This window comes from Grammomys surdaster, unplaced genomic scaffold (genome assembly GCF_004785775.1).
Source record: "Grammomys surdaster isolate TR1022 unplaced genomic scaffold, NIH_TR_1.0 125284, whole genome shotgun sequence".
Classification (NCBI taxonomy): Eukaryota; Metazoa; Chordata; class Mammalia; order Rodentia; family Muridae; genus Grammomys; species Grammomys surdaster.
The window spans coordinates 1,286,527-1,307,392 of NW_021620163.1; the positions used below are offsets into that span (position 1 = coordinate 1,286,527).

The 20,866-nt window shown below is 38.0% G+C and overlaps 1 protein-coding gene across 1 annotated transcript; it reads left to right on the forward strand.

Moving 5' to 3' along the window:
* Positions 1 to 19,636: 19,636 nt before the first annotated feature.
* LOC114637377 (olfactory receptor 1020-like) lies at positions 19,637 to 20,575 on the forward strand. Its single transcript, XM_028785605.1, has one exon. It carries the CDS (start codon positions 19,637 to 19,639, stop codon positions 20,573 to 20,575), a length of 939 nt encoding a protein of 312 aa, XP_028641438.1.
* The last annotated feature ends 291 nt before the right edge of the window (positions 20,576 to 20,866 follow it).

Below are 20,866 nucleotides of genomic sequence, written 5' to 3' on the forward strand. Positions count from 1 at the left end.
CTACCTACACTACTTGCAGAGGAATTTAAGTTCGGTAACAAGGTTGTTCTATGAAGTGATAACATCCACACAACTTTAATCTGTGTGGCTGGAATGCAGACACACCCTTACTACACATTCTTGATCCCTTTGGCAGTCAAGCCTTTAGTATACAACTTTAATCACAAACAATGACATCTAATGGAGTGGCAGAAAAAAAATCAGTGAATTATTTGACAGAATGAGTAAGATATAGGATACTTCTGACTTACTTGTGAACAGACCAGAAAGGGAGGACAAAGAGCAGTGAGGGAGAGTTCAATTCATTTCCACAGATAGGAATTGGCAGCAGTTCAGTTCAGCTCAGTTCAGTTAAATTGAGAGCAGTTGAGTGCAGTTGAGCTCCATTCACTGTGAAGCATAGAAGATAAGTTCAGAACAGGATTGTTCCTAAGTTCAAAGGCTGTTTTTTAAAGCAGAACAATTCAGTCTGGCCAAGAAAAGCCAGTTTGTATCAGTTAGCTTTGAGAGGCATTTAAACCTGAACAGATGAGTTAAACCAGACAATAAGAATTCAATAAAAAGCCAGGCAGTGGTGGTGCACACCTTTAATCCCAGCCAGGCAGAGGCAGGCAGATTTCTGAGTTCAAGGCTAGCTTGGTCTACAAAGTGAGTTCCAGGACAGCCAGGGATACACAGAGAAACCCTGTCTCGAAAAAACAAAAAAGCTAGAAACAGTGAGTTTATTCAACAGGATGTTGCAGAGGCTGAAACATTCTAGGCCTATGTGAGTGGATGCAGGCTTGAAGCTGAAATCGTCAAGATCCAGGCTGGTAGAATATTAGATTGAATAAAGGTTAAATAGACGTTTTCTTGCCTAGGACTAAGGATAGTTAGAACAGAGAAGAAATGCCCTGGCTCAGCTCAAGCTATATATTTATACAGCTGGGATAGGGATCTCAACTCACTTTTTATGAGAAGAAAATAAATGTGACATTTACATTTATACTTCACCACCTATAATGTCTTTTCTCTTTCTCCATCAAAATGATATTTATGAAATCCCTTTGAGTGTTCTTGTTACTTAACTTTGTTTAGTCTGTGGATTGTAGCATACTTATTCTTTACTTTATGGCTAATATGGTTATTATCAACTTATAAGTGAGTAAATACTATCACTGTATCAGAAAATGCACAGTTTACTCAAAGTTTCCAGCTTCTTTTATTTATTTTATTTATTTTTAGTTTTATTTATTGGTTTTTTTGAGACAGGGTTTCTCTGTATAGCCCTGGCTGTCCTGGAACTCACTCTGTATACCAGGCTGGCCTCGAACTCAGAAATCTGCCTGCCTCAGCCTCCCAAGTGCTGGGATTAAAGGCATGCGCCACCACCGCCCAGCTCCAGCTTCTTTTAAAGGCAAAGCAGAATAAAGATTTACCAGAGTTTCCAGTTTTTACCAAGTACTGTTTCCCTACCAACAGCTTATCTTTGTTCGAGGTGACCCAAACCTCGGAGACTTAGAAATCTGTCTGCAGTCCAACTATTAGATACATTGCTTAATTATACAAAATTATACAAAATAACAAAGTTACTTTCTCTTGAGAAAAGGATCAGCAAGGCCACTTCCTCAGGTTTGCATCCTGCTTGACAGAATACCAAGATTCTCTGCTTGAGGAAGTATGCCTCATCGTAGTATGCTAAGATTAATAGAAATCCTTCATTGTGTAGAAGTTAGCAAACTGGGAACAGTCTCCTCATGCCATTTCTCAACATCAGCACTCTGTCAGATATGAGATTATTGAAGATTTTTTCCCCATTCTGTTGTTTTGTCTTTTTTATTGTGCTGTTTGCAGAAGCTTTTCAATTTCAAGAGGTCTTATTTACTTATTAATTATTGATCTCAGTACCTGAGAAATTAATATACTATTCAGAATGTTGTCTCTTATGCCAAGGCTATTTCTTCGCCACTTTCTTCTACCAGGTTTTATGTGTCTGGTTTTAAGATGAAATGAGGTCTTGTACCACTTGGACGTGAGTATTATGCAGTACAATAGATATGGATCTATTTTCATTCTTCTACTTACAGACATCCTGTTAGATCAGCACAGTTTATTTGAGGATGCGTCCCCATCCCCCCATTGTATAATTTTGACTTCTTTGTCAAAAATCATGACTCATGTTTGTGGTAGATTTACTTCTTGGTCTTTGATTCTATTCCATTGATCAACCTGACTGTTTTTATGTCAGTATCATGTCATTTTCATTACTACTGCTCTGTAGTGTATCCTAAACCATGGATGAGATATCTTTAGGAGACATAATTGCATATGAGGAGACATAATTATATGATTGTTTTGGATATTCTGAGTTTTTTGATTTCCATATGAAGTTAAGTATTTTTCTTTCAACATCTGTAAAAGCCTGTGTTGGAATTTTGATAGAATTTCATTGAATCTCTAAGGTTCTTTTGGTAAGGTGTCTACTTTTATTAAGTTCAGCCTACCAAACTATAACCACCGGAGATCTTCCATCTTCTAATATCTTCTTTAATTTCTTTCTTTAAAAACTTGAACTTCTTTTTACAGAGGTCTTTTATTTGATTTGTTAGAGTTACACCAGGATAATTTATATTATTTACAGATATTGTCAAGGGTACTGTTTCCCTGATTTTTTCCATCAGCCTGTTTATCATTTCTATATAATAGGACTACTGATTTCTTTTTCATTTTCTTTTTTTTTTATTGGATATTTTATTTACATTTCATATGTTATCCCCTTACCCCATCCGCCACCCACCCGGGAACCCCCAATCCCCTTACCCCTCCACCTTCTTCTCTGTGGATGTAACCCCCACCTACCCCTCCCACTCCCACTTCCCCACCCTCAAAATTCCCACCCCCTGGGGCGTCCAGCCTTCATGAGGTCAAGGATCTCATCTTCCACCTGTGCCCGGCAGGGCCCTCTACTCTTACATATTCAGCTGAAGCCCTGGATCCCTCCATAAGTGCTCCCAGGCTGGTGGTTAGGACCCTGGGAGCTGTGGTTGGTTGGTATTGTTGCTCTCCTCATGGTGCCACAAACCCTTTCAGCTCCTTCAGTCCTCACTCTAACTCCTCCATTGAGAACCTCATGATCAGTTCAATGGCTAGTTGTGAGCATCTGCCTCTGAATATGTCAGACTCTTGAAGGCCTCTGAGGAGACATCCATATCAGGCCCTTATCGGCATGTACTTCCTGACTTCCACATCAGCATCTACCTTTGGTGACTGCATATGGGGTGGATACTCAGGTGGAAAGGTCTTCAAATGGCCCCTCCTTCAGTTTCTGTCCCTCACATTGTCTCCATGTTTGCTCCCTTGAGTATTTTGTTGCTCCTTCTAAGAAGAACTGAATCACCCCCACTTGGACTTCCTTTTTTATGAGCTTCATGTGGCCTGTGAGTTGCATCTTGGGCATTTCAAGGTTCTGGGCTAATATCCAATAATCAGTGAGTGAATACCATGTGTGTTCTTTTGTGATTGGCTTACTTCACTCAGGATGATAATTTCTAGTTCCATCCATTTACCTAGGAACCTCTCGAATTCATTGTTTTTAATAGCTGAGTAATACTCCATTGTGTAAATATACCACATTTTTTGAATCCATTCCTCAGTTGAAGGACATCTGGGTTCTTTCCAGCTCCTGGCTATTATAAATAAGGCTGCTAAGAACATAGTTGAGCATATGTCCTTGTTATATGTTCGAGCATCTTCTGGGTATATGCCTAGGAGTGGTATAGCTGGATCCTCGGGTAATGCTATGTCCAATTTTCTGAGGAACTGCCACACTGATTTCCAAAGTGGTTGCACCATCTTGCAGTCCCACCAACAATGGAGGAGTGTTCCTCTTTCTCCACACCCTCACCAGCATCTACTATCACCTGAGTTCTTAATCTTAGCCATTCTGACTGGTGTGAAATGGAATCTCAGAGTTGTTTTGATTTGCATTTCCCTGATGACTAAGGACATTGAACATTTCTTTAGGTGCTTCTCGGCCATTCGAGTTTCTTCCATGGAAAATTCTTTGTTAAGCTCTATACAACATTTTTTAATAGGGTAATTTGGTTGTCTGGTGTCTACTTTCTTGAGTTCTTTGTATATATTGGATATTAGCCCTCTATCAGATGTAGGATTGGTAAAGATCTTTTCCCAATTTGTTGGTTGTCGTTTTGTCCTATTGACAGTGTCCTTTGCCTTACAGAAACTTTGCAATTTTATGAAGTCCCATTTGTCAATTCTTGATCTTAGAGCATATGCCATTGGTGTTCTGTTCAGGAACTTTTCCCCTGTGCTCAATATTCGAGGTCTTCTCCACCTTCTCTTCTATTAGTTTCAGTGTATCTGGTTTTATATGGAGGTTCTTTATCCACTTAGACTTGAGCTTTGTACAAGGAGATAAGAATGGATCAATTTTCATTCTTCTACATGTTGTCCTCCAGTTGAACCAGCACCATTTGTTGAAAATGCTGTTCTTTTTCCACTGGACAGTTTTAGCTCCTTTGTCAAAGATCAAGTGACCATAGGAGTGTGTGTTCATTTCTGGGTCTTCAATTCTATTCCATTGATCTTCCTGCCTGTCTCTGTACCAATACCAGGTAGTTTTTATCACTATTGCTCTGTAGTACAGCTTGAGGTCAGGAATGGTGATTCCTCCAGAGGTTCTTTTATTGTTTAGAATAGTTTTCACTATCCTGGGTTTTTTGTTATTCCATATGAATTTGAGAATTTCCTTTTCTAAAACTGTGAAGAATTGAGTTGGGATTTTAATGGGGATTGCATTGAATCTGTAGATTGCTTTTGGCAAGATGGCCATTTTTATTATATTAATCCTGCCAATCCATGAGCATGGGAGATCTTTCCTTCTTCTGAGATCTTCTTCCATTTCTTTCTTCAGAGACTTGAAGTTCTTGTCATACAGGTCTTTCACTTGCTTGGTTAGATTCACACCAAGGTATTTTATATTATTTGCAACTATTGTGAAGGGTGTCATTTTCCTAATTTCTTTTTCAGTCTGTTTATCTTTCATGTAGAGGAAGGCTACTGATTTGTTTGAGTTGATTTTATAACCAGCCACTTTGCTGAAGTTGTTTATCAGGTTTAGGAGTTCTCTGGTGGAACTTTGGGGGTCACTTAAGTATACTATCATATCATCTGCAAATAGCGATATTTGGACTTCTTCCTTTCCTATTTGTATCCCCTTGACTTCTTTTTGTTGTCTAACTGCTCTGGCTAGGACTTCCAGTACTATATTGAATAGGTAGGGGGAGAGTGGGCAGCCTTGTCTAGTCCCTGATCTTAGTGGGATTGCTTCAAGTTTCTCTCCATTTAGCTTGATGTTGGCTACTGGTTTGCTGTAAATTGCTTTTACTATGTTTAGGTATGGGCCTTGAATTCCTGATCTTTGCAAGACTTTTATCATGAAGGGATGTTGAATTTTATCAAATGCTTTCTCAGCATCTAGTGAGATGATCATGTGGTTTTTTTCTTTGAGTTTGTTTATATAGTGGATTACATTGATGGATTTCCGAATATTGAACCATCCCTGCATTCCTGGGATAAAACCTACTTGATCATGATGGATGATTGTTTTGATGTGTTCTTGGATTCGGTTTGCTAGAATTTTATTGAGTATTTTTGCATCGATGTTCATAAGAGAGATTGGTCTGAAGTTCTCTTTCTTTGTCAGGTCTTTGTGGGGTTTGGGTATGAGTGTAATTTTAGCTTCATAGAACGAATTGGGTAGTGTTCCTTCTGTTTCTATTTTGTGGAATAGTTTTTAAGAAAGAAATTAAAAACTTTTTAGAATTCAATGAAAATGAGGACACATCATACCAAAACTTGTGGGACTCCATGAAGGCAGTGCTAAGAGGAGAACTTATAGCTCTAAGTGCCTACAAAAAGAAACTGGAAAGAGCACACACTAACAAGTTGACTGCACAACTAAAAGCTCTAGAACAAAAGGAACCAAATAAACCCAGGAGGAGTAGAAGGCAGGAAATAATCAAACTCAGGGCTGAAATCAATGAAATAGAAACAGAAAGAACAATACAAAATATCAATAAAACCAGGAGTTGGTTCTTTGAGAAAATCAATAAGATAGATAAACCGTTAGCCAGATTAACCAGAGGGCACAGAGACAGTATCCAAATTAATAAAATCAGAACTGAAAAGGGAGACATAACAACAGAAACTGAAGAAATTCAAAAAATCATCAGATCCTACTACAAAGGCCTATACTCAACAAAACTGGAAAACCTGGAAGAAATGGACAATTTCCTAGACAGATACCAGGTCCCAAAGTTAAACCAGGAGCAGATAAACCATCTAAATAATCCCATAACCCCTAGGGAAATAGCAGCAGTCATTAAAAGTCTCCCCACTAAAAAAAGCCCAGGATCAGATGGTTTTAGTGCTGAATTTTATCAGACCTTCAAGGAAGACCTAATACCAATTCTCTTCAAACTATTCCACAAAATGATTTTTTTTTTTTGAGTTAATGTTGTATCCAGTCACTTCACTGCAGGTGTTCATCCACTGTAGAAATCTGTGTTTGAATTTTAGGGATCACTTATGTATACTATTATATTATCTGCAAAAAATAATACTTTGACTTCTTTTCCTTTAGGTTTCTTATTTGTCTAGCTAAAACTTAAAGTTCTTTATTGAATAGCTATGTAAACAGTGGACAGCTTTGTCTTGGCTTGTTTCTGATTTTAATGGAATTGCTTTGAGTTTTTCCTCCATTTATTTTGAAGTTGGCTATCAGTTTGTTGTATATTGCTTTATGCTTACCCATGTGCCTTGTATCACTGATTTCTCCAAAGAAATGTATCATTACTAGGTGGTGAATTTTGACAAGAGGTTTTTCAGAACCTAATGAAATGTTTGTGTGATTTTTTCTCTCACTATTTTTTTATATTGTGCATCATATTGATAGATTTTTGTATTTTCAATTATCACCGCATCACACAGAAGAAGTGTGTTTGATCATAGTCATCTGGGTTTGAGGGCTACTGTACATTTTAGTTCTGATTTCTGAATAACTTTATTAAAAAAAAAAAAAACTTCTGCATGATTTTTCCCAGATTTTGTATTTTCTCTCCTGACTTCTGGCCTGAGTAGCCTGGGTTTCTGATAATCATCAAGTCTTCAGGTCCAGAAGGGAGTCTCCCCTATGGTTTTTGTGGACCTATAACATATCATGTTTTGGGTGGAAACATTGCTTCTGGGGTTCCTAGAACTGGGACAGCCTGTGACACCTGGTGGCAGCTTGGCCTTCGGGAAGGCAGACCAAGATGAAGGCTAGAATATTGAACCTAGATAATGGAGTGCAGTTTACAGTTTCTGGATTTGCTTTATAGGGTGCTGACAGGCATAGACCAATGTCTTATCTGGGCTCCCTGGTGCCATTCTGGCATCTGGGAATGCAGGTAGGGTAATAGGCCAGAATATGGAGCTCAAGGGATAGGGTTCAGTTGAGAGATATTGGCTGTGGTTTAAGAGAATTTGGCAGGCATAGCACATAGGTAGGTGTCTTACATGTAGATTCTGATGCTGGTATGGCCTCTGAAAAATCAGAAAAAGTTGGCATTTAGACCCTAGGAAATGGGGTCTCATACTTACATTTTAATAGCATTTATTTTCTTTAATAGCACTACAGAGCATACAAAAAGCTTCACCTGTAAACAAGCATGTACTGTACTTATACTTTAGCCATCACTAAAGAAACTACAAACATCCAAATAAGATTTTCTTATGCATGCAGCTAAGAAACATGATTTATTTTTTATTATAATTTCATTTTTAGTATTATTTTTAGAATAACTTAGTAATACGATCAATACTACATAAACAAAACAACAAACCTAGAGTTCTTGGGTTTAAACTGAGTTTTTTGAGGAGTCATTTAGAGGAACCCTAAGGGCTTTTTTCAGTCCTACACCCTCCTTACAGCTTCCCCCCCACCACCACCATCCCATCTGGGGTCAAGGCTAGGCCAAGTTCCATTCGCCACCCACAGGAACATTCTTCAGTAAAAAAATTCTCAGAAAATCCTTACAATGTACTTACTCAAAGCAAATACCACTGACCAAGGGTCGAGGTCTTACAATTTCTAATCCAAACTAAGTACATGAGTACATATATGTTTTTAAGCATTCCCTTCATCGAATACCCATTGTCTGCTGTTTGTGTTTGCTTTCTGTTGTGTGGAGAGTTTTTAGGGTCACTTGGCAGGAATTTGACATTGGACCAGGATAAGGAAGTAGACTTCAAGCAGGAATTTGACATTGGGCATGGTCAAGGAAGTAGGCTTAGGCAGGAATCAATTTGGGACTAGAGCAAATAAGTAGGCTTTCTGGCAAGAATTTGATTTTGAACTACGATGGAGAAATAGGCTCTAATATCTTGGTTATCCTCATAAGAGCCTAGAAAGAGTGACCTCAGGACTTTGTTTATTGTTTTGTTTGTTCCTTGACTATTTATGTTTATTGTCTTGCTTGTTATTTAACCTAGAACTGGCCTTATTATCTACATGTAATTAAAATACTATAGAACTAGATTGGGAAAAAATAAACCCACCTCAGCCTCAGAACTGGCTGAGGTCATACTACATTGTTGTCTAATTGTCATTTTTCTTTCTAATCCTCGCTTCTGCCCTGGAGAACCTGTTGACTGACTCAGCTGGCTTAGTAACTGTTGATATGATAAGAACCATGATTCAAACAATATTGTGGCCTTTTAACTGGGACAGACACGTAGCAGGTCTGCTCCTGTGAAGACACCATATCCTGAACCTTTCTAGAGCAGCAGTGGTGAAACCACAGCACCTGGAGCAGCTGAGGAACCATTGTAATCAGAGCAACTGAAAAACCACTGCATGCAGAGCAGCAGGATTTCAGAATCTCAGAGGAAGCCTGAGTCCCAGGAGCTCCTCCATGAAGGAGCTCAGGATCACAGGATCACACAGACAACTGGACTCTGTGGAGTTCTGACACAAGCAAGATAACTAGAAAGACAGGCTCCAGTCAGAGACAGTTAGTACAGGTAGCACTAGAGTTAACCAGATGGTGAAAGGCAAGCACAAGAACACAGGCAACAGAAACCAAAATTATCTGGCATCATCAGAACCCACTTCTCCTAATATAGCAAGTTCTGGACACCCCATCACACTGGAAAAAACAGGATTCAGATTTAATATCACTTCTCATGAGGATGATAGAGGACTTTAAGAAAGACACAAACAACCCCTTTAAAGAAATACTGGAGAACACAGGTAAACAGGTAGAAGCCCTTAAAGAGGAAACACAAAAATCCCTTAAAGAATTTCAAGAAAACACAACCAAAGAGGTGAAAGAATTAAACAAAACCATCCATGATCTAAAAATGGAAGTAGAAATAATAAAGAAATCTAAAAGGGAAACTATCCTGAAGATAAAATCCTAGGAAAGAGATCAGGAGTCATAGACAAAAGCATCACCAACAGAACACAAGAGATAGAAGAGGGAATCTCATGTGCAGAAGATACCATGGAAAACATTGACACAACTGTCAAAGAAAATGCAAAATGCAAAAATGCGACTAAAACAAAACATCCAGGAAATCCCGGACACAATGAGAAGATGAAACCTAAGGATAATAGGTATAGAATAGAGTGAAGACTTCCAACTTAAAGGGCCAGTAAATATCTTCAATAAAATTATAGAGGAAAACTTTCCTAATCTAAAGAAAGACATGTCCATGAACATACAAGAAGCCTACAGAACTCCAAATAGACTAGACCAGAAAAGAAATTACTCCCTTCATATAATAATCAAACTATCAAAGACACAAAACAAAGAAAGAATTTTAAAAGCAGTAAGGGAAAAAGGTCAAGTAATATATAAAGACAGACCTATCAGAATTACACCAGACTTCTCACCAGAGACTATAAAAGCCAGAAAATTCTTGACCAATATACTACAGACTCCAAGAGAACACAAATGCCAGCCCAGACTACTATACCTAGCAAAACTCTCAATCACTATAGATGAAGAAACCAAGACATTCCATGACAAAACCAAATTTACACAATATCTTCCCACAAATCTAGTCCTACAAAGGATAATAGATGGAAAACTCCAACACAAGGAGAGAAGCTACAACCTAGAAAAAGCAAGAAAGTAATTTTCCAACAAATCCAAACATAATTGCAACTCTAATAACAAACACAACAGGAAGCAAAAATCATTATTCCTTAATATCACTTGACATCAATGAACTCAATTCCCCAATAAAAAGACGTATACTAACAGACAGAATACATAAACAGGACCCAGAAGGTTGCTGCATACAGGAAACACACCTCGGTGACAAAGACAGACACTACCTCAGCATAGGATGGAAAACAATATTACAAGCAAATGGTCCAAAGAAAAAAGTTGGAGGAGCCATTCTAATATTGAACAAAATCAACTTTCAACCAAAAGTGATCAAAAAAAGATAAAGAAGCTCACTTCATTCTCGTCAAATGAAAAACCTACAAAGATGAACCCTCAATTCTGAACATCTATGCTTCAAATGCAAGGGCACCCACATTCATAAGAGAAACTTTACTAAAGCTCTGAGCACACATTGTACCTCACACAATAATTGTGGGAGATTTCAACACCCCATTCTCAGCAATGGACAGATCATGGAAACAGAAACTAAACAGAGACAAAGTCGTATTAACAGAAGCTATGAACCAAATGGATTTAACAAATATCTATAGAACATTTAATCCTAAAACAAAAGAAGATGTCTTTTTCTCAGCACCACATTTTGCTTTCTCCAAAATTGACCATATAACTGGTCATAAAACAGAACATTTCATTCTAAAACAAAAGAAAATGCCTTTTTCTCAGTACCTCATAGTATCTTCTCCAAAACAAACCATATACCTGGTCACAAAACAGGCCTCAAAAGATACAAAAAGTTTGAAATAATCCCTTGCATCCTATCAGATCATCACAAAATAAGGCTGGTTTTCAATAATAACAAAAACAATTAAAAGCCCAAATACACATGGAAACTGAACAACACTCTAATCAACGATGACTTGGTCAAGGAAGAACTAAAAAAAAAAAAATTAAAGACTTCGTAGAATTTAATGAAAATGAAGGCTTGTCATACTAAAACTTATGGGACACAATGAAAGGAGTGCTATGAGGAAAACTCATAGCTCTAAGTGCCTACAAAAAGAAAATAGAGATAGCAACTTGACAGCACAGCTAAAAGCTCTAGAACAAAAAGAAACAAATAAACCCAAGAGTCTTAGACAGCAGGAAATAATCAAATTCAGGACCGATATTAACCAAGTAGAAACAAAAACAAAACAAAATAAAACAAACAAACAAACAAACACTAGACAAAGTATTAACAAAACCAGGAGCTGGTTCTTTGAGAAAATCAACAAGATAGATAAACCCTTAGCCAGACTAACCAGAGGCCACAGAGAAAAAATACAAATTAATATAATCAGAACTGAAAAGAGAGACATAACAACAGAAATTCAAAAAAAATGATCAGATTCTACTACAAAAGCCTATACCTGACAAAACTGGGAAATCTGGATGAAATCGACAATTTTCTAGACAGATATCAGGTACCAAAGTTAAATCAGGAGTGGATAAATCATCTAAACTGTCCCATAACCCCTAAAGAAATAACAGCAGTCATTAAAAGTCTCCTCATCAAAAGAAGCCCAGGATCAGATGGTTTTAGTGCAGAATTCTATCAGATCTTCAAGGAAGACCTAATACCAATTCTCTTCAAACTATTCCACAAAATAGAAACAGAAGGAACACTACCCAAGTCGTTCTAATAAGCCACAATTATGCTCATATCTAATCCACAAAGACACAACAAAGAAAGAAAACTTCAGACCAATCTTCCTTCTGAATAGTCATGCAAAAATACTCAATATAATTCTAGCAAACCGAATCCAAGAACAAGTAGGCTTTATCCCAGCAATGCAGGATGGTTCAGTATTCAGAAATCCATCAATGTAATCCACTGTATAAACAAATACAAAGGAAAAAAACCTCATGATCATTTCACTAGATGCTGAGAAATCATTTGAGAAAATTCAACAACCCTTCATGGCAAAAGTCTTGGAAAGATCAGGAATTCAAGGCCCATACCTAAACATAGTGAAAACGATACACAGCAAGCCAGTTTCCAACATCAAACTAAATGGAGAGAAACTTGAAGCCATCCCACTAAGATCAGGGACTATGCAAGGTTGCTTACTCTCACCCTACCTATTCAATAGAGTACTGGAAGCCCTAGCCAGAGCAACTAGACAACAGAAGGAAGTCAAGGGAATACAAATAGGAAAGGAAGAAATCAAAATATTACCATTTGCAGATGATATGATAACATACTTAAGTGACCCTAAAACTTCCATCAGAGAACTCATAAACCTGTTCAACAACTTCAGAAAAGTGGCTGGATACAAAATCAACTCAAACAAATCAGTAGCCTTCCTCTACTCGAAGGATAAACAGGCTGAGAAAGAAATTAGGGAAATGACACCCTTCACAATAGTCACAAATAATATAAAACACTTTGGTGAGAATCTAACCAAGCAAGTTAAAGACCTGCATGACAAGAACTTAAAGTCACTGAAGAAAAAAATCAAATAATATCTCAGAAGGAAAGATCTCCCATGCTCATGGATTGGCAGGATTAATATTGTAAAAATGACCATCTTACCTAAAGCAATCTATAGATTCAACACAATATCCATCAAAATTCCAACTCAATTTTTTGAAAGAGATAGGAAGAGCAATTTGCAAATTCATTTAGAATAACAAAAAGCCCAGGATAGAAAGAGCTATTCTCAACAATAAAAGAACTTCTGGAGGAATCACCATCCCTGACCTCAAGCCGTACTACAGAGCAATAGTGATAAAAGAAACTGCACGATATTGGTACAGAGACAGGCAGGAAGACCAATGGAATCAAATTGAAGATACAGAAATGAACCTACACACCTATGGTCACTTCATCATTGACAAAGGAGCTAAAACCATCAGTGGAAAAAGGACAGCATTTTCAGTAAAAGGTGCTGGTTCAAATGGAGGTTGGTATTTAGAAGAATGCAAGTCTATCCATTCTTATCTCCTTGTACAAAGCTCAAGTACAAGTAGATAAAGGACCTTCACATAAAACCAGATACACTGAAAGTAATGGAAAAGAAGGTGGGGAAGAACCTCCAATACCTGTACACAGGGGAAAAGTTTCTGAATAGAACACTAATGGCTTATGCTCTAAGAGCAAGAATTGACAAATGAGACCTCATAAAATTGCAAAGCTTCTATAAAGCAAAGGACACTGTCAATAGGACAAAATAGCAACCAACAGATTGGGAAAAGATCTTCACCAACCCTACATCTGATAAAGGGCTAATATCCAAGGTATACAAAGAACTCAAGAAATTAGACTCCCGACAACCAAATAACCCTATTAAAAAGTAGGGTACAGAGCTAATCAAAGAATTATTAACTGAGGAAATTCAATTGGCCAAGAAGCACCTAAAGAAATGATCAACATCCTTAGTCATCAGGTAAATGCAAATCAAAACAACGTTGAGATTCCACCTCACACCAGTCCGAATGGCTAAGATCAAAAACTCAGGTGATAGTAGATGCTGTGGAGGATGTGGAGAATGAGGAACACTTCTCCATTGTTGGTGAGATTGCAAGCTGATACAACCACTCTTGAAATCAGTCTGGCAGTTCCTCAGAAAATTGGACATAGCATTACCTGAGGACCCAGCTATACCACTCCTGAGCATATACCTAGAAGATGCCCCAACATATAACTAAGACATATGCTCCACTATTTACAGCAGCCTTATTTATAGTAACCAGAATCTGGAAAGAATACAGATGTCCTTCAACTGAGGAATGGATATAGAAAATGTGGCATATTTACACAATGGCATATTACTCAGCTATTACAAACAATGAATTCGAGAAATTCTTAGGCAAATGGATGGAACTCGAAAATATCATCCTGAGTGAGGTAACCCTATTACAAAAGAACACACATGCTATTCATTCACTGATAATTGGATATTAGCCCCAAACTCGCAATACACAAGATACAACTCACAGACCACATGAAGCTCATGAAGAAGAAAGATCAAAATGTGGATGCTTCAGTCCTTCTCAGAAGGAGTAACAAAATACTCATGGGAGCAAATATAGAGACAAAGGTGAAGGAATTTCATGACACAGCTTGGATGGATCACAGCAGACTAGACGGTTCCACGAGGGGAGGTTTATTAAGAGAGTGGGAGAGCAGGAGGAGAGAGAGAGGAGTAGAAGAGGAGAGGCCGGCCATGACCACGTGGAGAGAGGGGGAAAGGAAGGGGGGAGGTGAGAGGGCAACCTGCAGGTGCAGGGTTGAGGGGCCAAGAGAGAGAGGAGGGCCCAAGCAGCCCCTTTCATAGTGGACAGGGTTAGCTGCCTGTTGCCAGGTAACTGTGAGGAGGAGCATACCTGGCTGTTGCCAGGTGACTGTGGAGGTGGAGTTTAACAGATTACTAACAAAAGGGTGGACAGAAACTGAAGGAGGGGCTGCCTGGAGACTGCTCCATCTGGGTATCCATCCCATGTTCAGTCACCAAAGCTAGACACTGATGTGGATGGCAGGAAGTGCATGCTGACAGGAACCTGATATAGATGTCTCCTTAGAGGTCTGCCAGACCCTGACATATACAGAGGTAGATGCTCACAGCTAACCATTGATCTGATCATGAGGTTCCCAATGGAGGAGTTAGAGACAAGACTGAATGATGTGAAAATATTTGCAATTCTTGGGGAGAGCAACAATACCAGACAACCAGAGCTCCCTGTGTCTAAACCATCAGCCTAGGAGCACATAGGGAGGAACCCATGGCACCAGCTGTATATGTAGGGGAGGCTGGCCTTGTTGAGCATAGATAGGAGAAGAGGTCCTTGGTCCCTTGAAGGCTGGATGCCCCAGTGTGGTGGATTCGATGGTGAGGAGGTGGAAGTGGATGGGGGCATGGGTGAGGGTACACCCTCATAGAAGCAGGTGGAGGGGAGATGGGATAGGTAGTTCCTATAACATCTGAAATGAAAATAAAATATCCAATAAAAAAAAACCAAAACACATAAAATAAGATTTCCTGAAATTTCCAGGCAAATACATGAAACTTGAAAATATCATCTTGAGTGAGATAATCAGTCCATAAAATACATACATGGTGTGTATTCAATTATATGTGGATATTAGCCATAAAATCCAGGTACCATGTTATACTCTACAGACCCAAAGAAGCTCAAAAAGAAAGAAGGGCCAAGTGAGGAAACTTGTATCTCACTTAGAAGGGGAATAAAATAGTTATAAAAGGCAGATGGAGTGTGGGAACTGGGAGGGAGGGAGGATGGGATTGGGAATGCGGAACTGAGAATCAGGTGTAGGGAAGGACAGGAGAAATGGATAGATGACAATGAAAATGAAGGGAAATCGGCAACTGATGAGGGTGATGAGGTGGGGACATCTTGAGGTGGATACATGGCCTGGGAAAAGAGAGATGCCTAAGAGGGCTACCTTAGCTGTGACTCACAGATACGAAACCTGAAAAGACAACCTCCTGTATTCATACAGAAATCCCAGTGAAGAGCTAGAGACAATAACCCATCTATAAAACTTTCAACCTAAAATTTATCCTATCTACAAATAATGCAGGCATGGGGAAAGGAGCAGAGACTGGGGGAATGGCTAATCATTTACCAGGACTGAAAACTATCCCATGGGCAACCACCAATCCCTAACTCTGTGGATGGTAAGCTGTTATGCTTGCAGACAGGAGCCTGTTGTCCTGTGAGAGCCTCCACCCAGAAGTTGAATCTGAAAGATACAGACACCCACAGCCAAACAGTGTATGGAGCTTGAGCATTTTTACAGAATAAGATGAAGGATTGCAGGTCTCAGAGGGGATAGTAATTCTACAAGAGTATCAAAGCCAATTAACTTGGACCCTTTTGACTCTCAGAATCTAAACTACAAACCAAGAAACAAATATGGACTACATCTAGGTCTGCCCACTCATATGAAGCAGATGTACAATTTGACCTTTATTTGGATCCTGAACAACTGGAGCCAAGGCTATCCCAAAAGCTGTTGCTGTCAGTGAGACAAATTCTACAAGCTGTTCTGCCTTCGTTGGCATCACTGGAGGAGGCATCACCTAGCCTTGCAGAGTCTTGAAGTGCTAGGGAAGAGGGAAAACCTAGAGGGACTCCCACTCTAGCAGAGGAGAAGGGGAGCAGGAAAGGATTGCAGGAGGAGGTGATCAGGAGGGAGGCAGTGAGCATGAGCAGGATTTATGAATGAGCAAAAAAAAAAAAAAAGAAAACAAAAATAAATAAACGAATTAAATTTAAAAAGACACATTTGAATACTTTATGATACAAAGAACTTGCTATATGCCAATCAAACACTACTGAAGCAGAATAAATTATTTTAATAAACTGAAAGAAGCACACTTTGTTTCTAAGCACATTACATAATTTTATGCAAAGTGTTTACATAGTGATATCACTTATTTCAACTTTGGTGTTTTTTATTAGATTCTTGAGTATGTCAAAAAGCAATGTCTCTTTATTTTTGTGCCTTGTCTTATACTCTTTTTTTCTGTATGTTTTATTCAATTCAATGTTATAGCTTTTCTTTTATCTTATTTTATTTTACTATTATCCCTTGGAATATGTTTGTTTCCTAATGACAGGCAGAAATGGGTTAGATCAATATGGCATGGTACATGGGAGATACTGAGAGAAGAGAGAGAGTGGAAACTTTAATCAGGATGTATTATTTGAGAAAAATATATTTTAAATACAAGAAAAAACATAGTCACTGATTTAAATATGAAATCTTATAACCACTTATCTTTAGCCAATGAGACAATAAAGTCTCCTGTCTTCACTATGTAAATGTGAAGGCATTTGTTGAAATGCATGAATTTACTGTATTTTGGGGGTGAATGCAAATCTGTTTAAGGCATATGAATATGTAATAGTTCCCTACTTTATAGCATTAAAAATATATATTATGAGTGTTGATCAAGAAGTAATAAATATAAAATTAATTGAAGTAGATTTGCTAATGCTAATTTGGGGAATGAGCTACATAGGAGTGTTTTATCATTGATAATAGGAATGCTCTTCAATCACTCTTATTGTTTGAAATCACAATGTTAAAGCCTGTTATTATAATACGTCCTCTTATTCCTAAGAGATCAAGTCTTGAGCACTCAGGGATGGGCAGACAGGCTTATAACTCACACGATTCCAGAGAATGCTGAATCTTTGTGTGGACAGAACTATATGCACTAACAGCTCTAGTCCTGGATAAGGTACACACATCTTTGCGGTTTTTCATAAGAACATTACATGCTTCTTATTTTTCTCTTGTTTTTTTCAGTTACGGCAAATATATATATAAAGGCAGATATGAAACAAGACGTATGTCTGCTTTATATGCTAAGCATTATAATGTTTTAGAAAATAATGGGAGGGACAAATGTATTAAGATTGAAAGGGAAATTAGAAAATTATATTTAGTACTTTAATAATAGACATATGATTTTATGTATCTTAAATATTATAAATACATTAAATTACATAATTATTTTTAAAGATCTGTATACTGAGAAAGATATTTAAAACATATTGTTCAAGTTTTAGATGGCTGAGTGCTACATAAAATTTTTCAGATTTTCTATACATGTATTTTATTAATCATGCTTCAATCTTATACATTTAAATATATGACCTTTCTGTGTTAATGTACAACATATCATATGATATCTCTCAGCATTCATTTATATATGCAGAGTTTGGTTTGTTAGAGTGCAACAGTGAAACAGGGAGACATGGAATTTACTTGGAAAAACTTCTCAGGAACCATTAACTTTCTTTTTTTAAGTTTTAATTAAATTTGTGCTTTATTAATCAAGACAGTAACTCTACAAATTCTCTAATAGGATGGTATAAATAGGTCAGAGGCATATCAATTGTCTGTGTGATTTTGCTGTACATAAAGCTGTGCATAAAAGCTCAGATGAAATAAACTAGCTCATCCTGAGTACCGAGTCTGAGCCATTGGTCAAGGGCCATAATAATGGAATAACTACTCTCGCTTGATAATGTAGCCCCAAATTAAGTGTTTAAATCTGGGACTCATGCAGTCGTGTAATTAGTGTTTGTTGAGCATTAGCCATCTGTATGCCACTGCAAAGAATACAGTAAACTGCCAAATTTTCAAGTAAAAGTAACGCTACCTATGCCTGCCCCGTCCCACCTGCTCTGGCAGTCAGTGAGTTTTCTTGATTCATGTGTATGCCCACTGGCTGCTCTACTCACCAGCATGCTTCCTACTGGCCTTTGACACCAGGAAAACTGTGCTCCTAATTGTTTTCCCTCATCTGGCTTCAGGATAAGGTTGAGTTTTCCTGTTTCTAAGCCAGGTTGCAGCCCACAGAGCCACTTGAGGGCACCAGCACACTCCAGGAGAAAACAGTATCCCTCCCAGGGCTTCCTGCCAAAGCAAATGAGTTGGAACCCTTAACTTTTAAAAACAAAGATAAATTTATTAAAAGGTGGCATGAAAGACAAAAGGAAATAAAGACAAAGTAAAGTATTATAACAACATCTAGAGACTTAGGAAGGCTCAGTGCTCAAACACAAATCTGGATTCTAAGACAATGAACAGGGGCTGGTTTCCTCATCATCTGTTTACACAAGACATATGGGTGTCCAGGGTACAAAAATTCTGTTTGATTATAGCTCAGCTGTGAGGTCATTTGAACATCTCTGCTAGCAGTATGATTAGTGTAGAGTTCTGTTTCTGACAGAGTCATGTCTTTGTGCTCAGGAATTCTGCACCTACAAATCTTTTTGTCTACCTTTTGACAATCTCTGTTTATTTCAATGGATCTCAATTCTTAGATCAAAGTCATAGTAAACGTAGCTCTATTTTTGAAACCAAAAATCAACTTGAAAAGTTTTCTGTATGTGAATTTACATATAAATACCTCTGTCACATTGAGGAATGCTCTAAATGTGTAGAGAACAAAGGGATAAGAATGGTTACTTTCAGTACCCACACATAATTATGCATATTCATTTTAGAGAACTTAGTGAGACTTTTTATCAATCAAATATTATGATTCTTATCTGAAGATGACAGTTTCTTCATAAGCTGAAAGGAGCAACATTGCCTGTGTTTCTGAAAACATCCACTTCCTAATCTATTAAAGGGCAGGACAATATTCTTACAGTGAAATAATGATTGTTTCTACATCATATGGATAAATTTGGATGAGTATGTGCTATATATTCTAAAGAAAGTTATCCAGATACAAGACATGATCTGATTTTCTCACTACCAGACATTGAGACAAATAAACTAACAACAGTCTAATTCATACACTGATGATTTTTTATCAATTTTTCATCTGTAAAAAGCAAATGCCAAGGATCTGACCATGAGCATAGAAAACTTATAACTGTCAATTTTTCTTTTTTTTACTGAAATCCAGGGGATCCAAATCCAAAAAATGAAGTTTGAGAACTTCACTATTTTTACTGATTTTGTCTTGTTAGGACTTTCTGCCAGACAGGATGTACAACAAGGCCTCTTTGCATTGTTCTTCCTTGTTTACAGCCTAACTGTAATTGCTAATCTAGCGATGATCCTGCTGATCAAGTTGGACAGCAGGCTTCACACACCTATGTACTATTTCCTGAGCAATCTGTCCTTCTGTGACATCTGCTACTCCTCCACAGTCTCTCCCAAGATGCTGGCTGATTTCTTGTCTAAAGAGAAGAAGATTTCTTACAATTTATGTGCTCTTCAAATGTATTTTTTCGGGGTCTTTGCAGATGTAGAATGTCTCATGCTAGCTGTCATGGCCTATGACCGTTATGTTGCCATCTGCAATCCCCTGCTCTACACAATTGCAATGTCCAAGAAGGTCTGCATCCAGCTTGTGACTGTTGCCTATGCAGTAGGCTTTGTGGATTCAGCAATCCACACATCCTTTACATTTCGACTGTCCTTCTGCAATTCAAATGTCATCAACCACTTTTTCTGTGACATTCCACCCTTGCTGGCCCTCTCCTGCTCAGATACCTCCATCAATGAAATACTGCTGTTCACATTTAGTACCTTTGTGTTAGGGTACAGCGTTGTCACTGTCCTTCTCTCCTACTGCTACATCATCGCTACCATCTGCAGGATGGACTCTGCTGAGGGCAGACGCAAAGCATTTTCCACATGTGCCTCCCACCTCATGGCTGTGGCCATTTTTCATGGAACTCTGCTTTTCATGTATTTCCGACCCAGCTCAAGTTACTCCATGGACACAGACAAAATGGCCTCTGTTTTCTACACAGTTGTGATTCCTATGTTAAACCCACTAATCTACAGTTTGAGAAATAAGGATGTGAAGAGGGCTCTGAGAAAGGCAATCAATATTACCTTGTGGCATGGGTGAAATTCTATGTTACATGACAAAATAAATAAACTATTCTGAGACTGTGTTTAACATTATTAATATAGATTCCCTTGTATACAACCTTTGAAATATTTCCTATGGAGATTCAGTGTAATGAAAGCAATAACTGTCCTTAGTCTTCAGTCTAAACTAATAAAAACTAAAAAGCTTCCATTTGAATTTTGTAGAGATCCCTTAGCACCTGTTTTCTTAGATAGAGGAGATACAACAGCGCTCAACAAACACTTCACATCTATAATGCCTCAAATTTTTTCCTAGTTTCAATAAAAG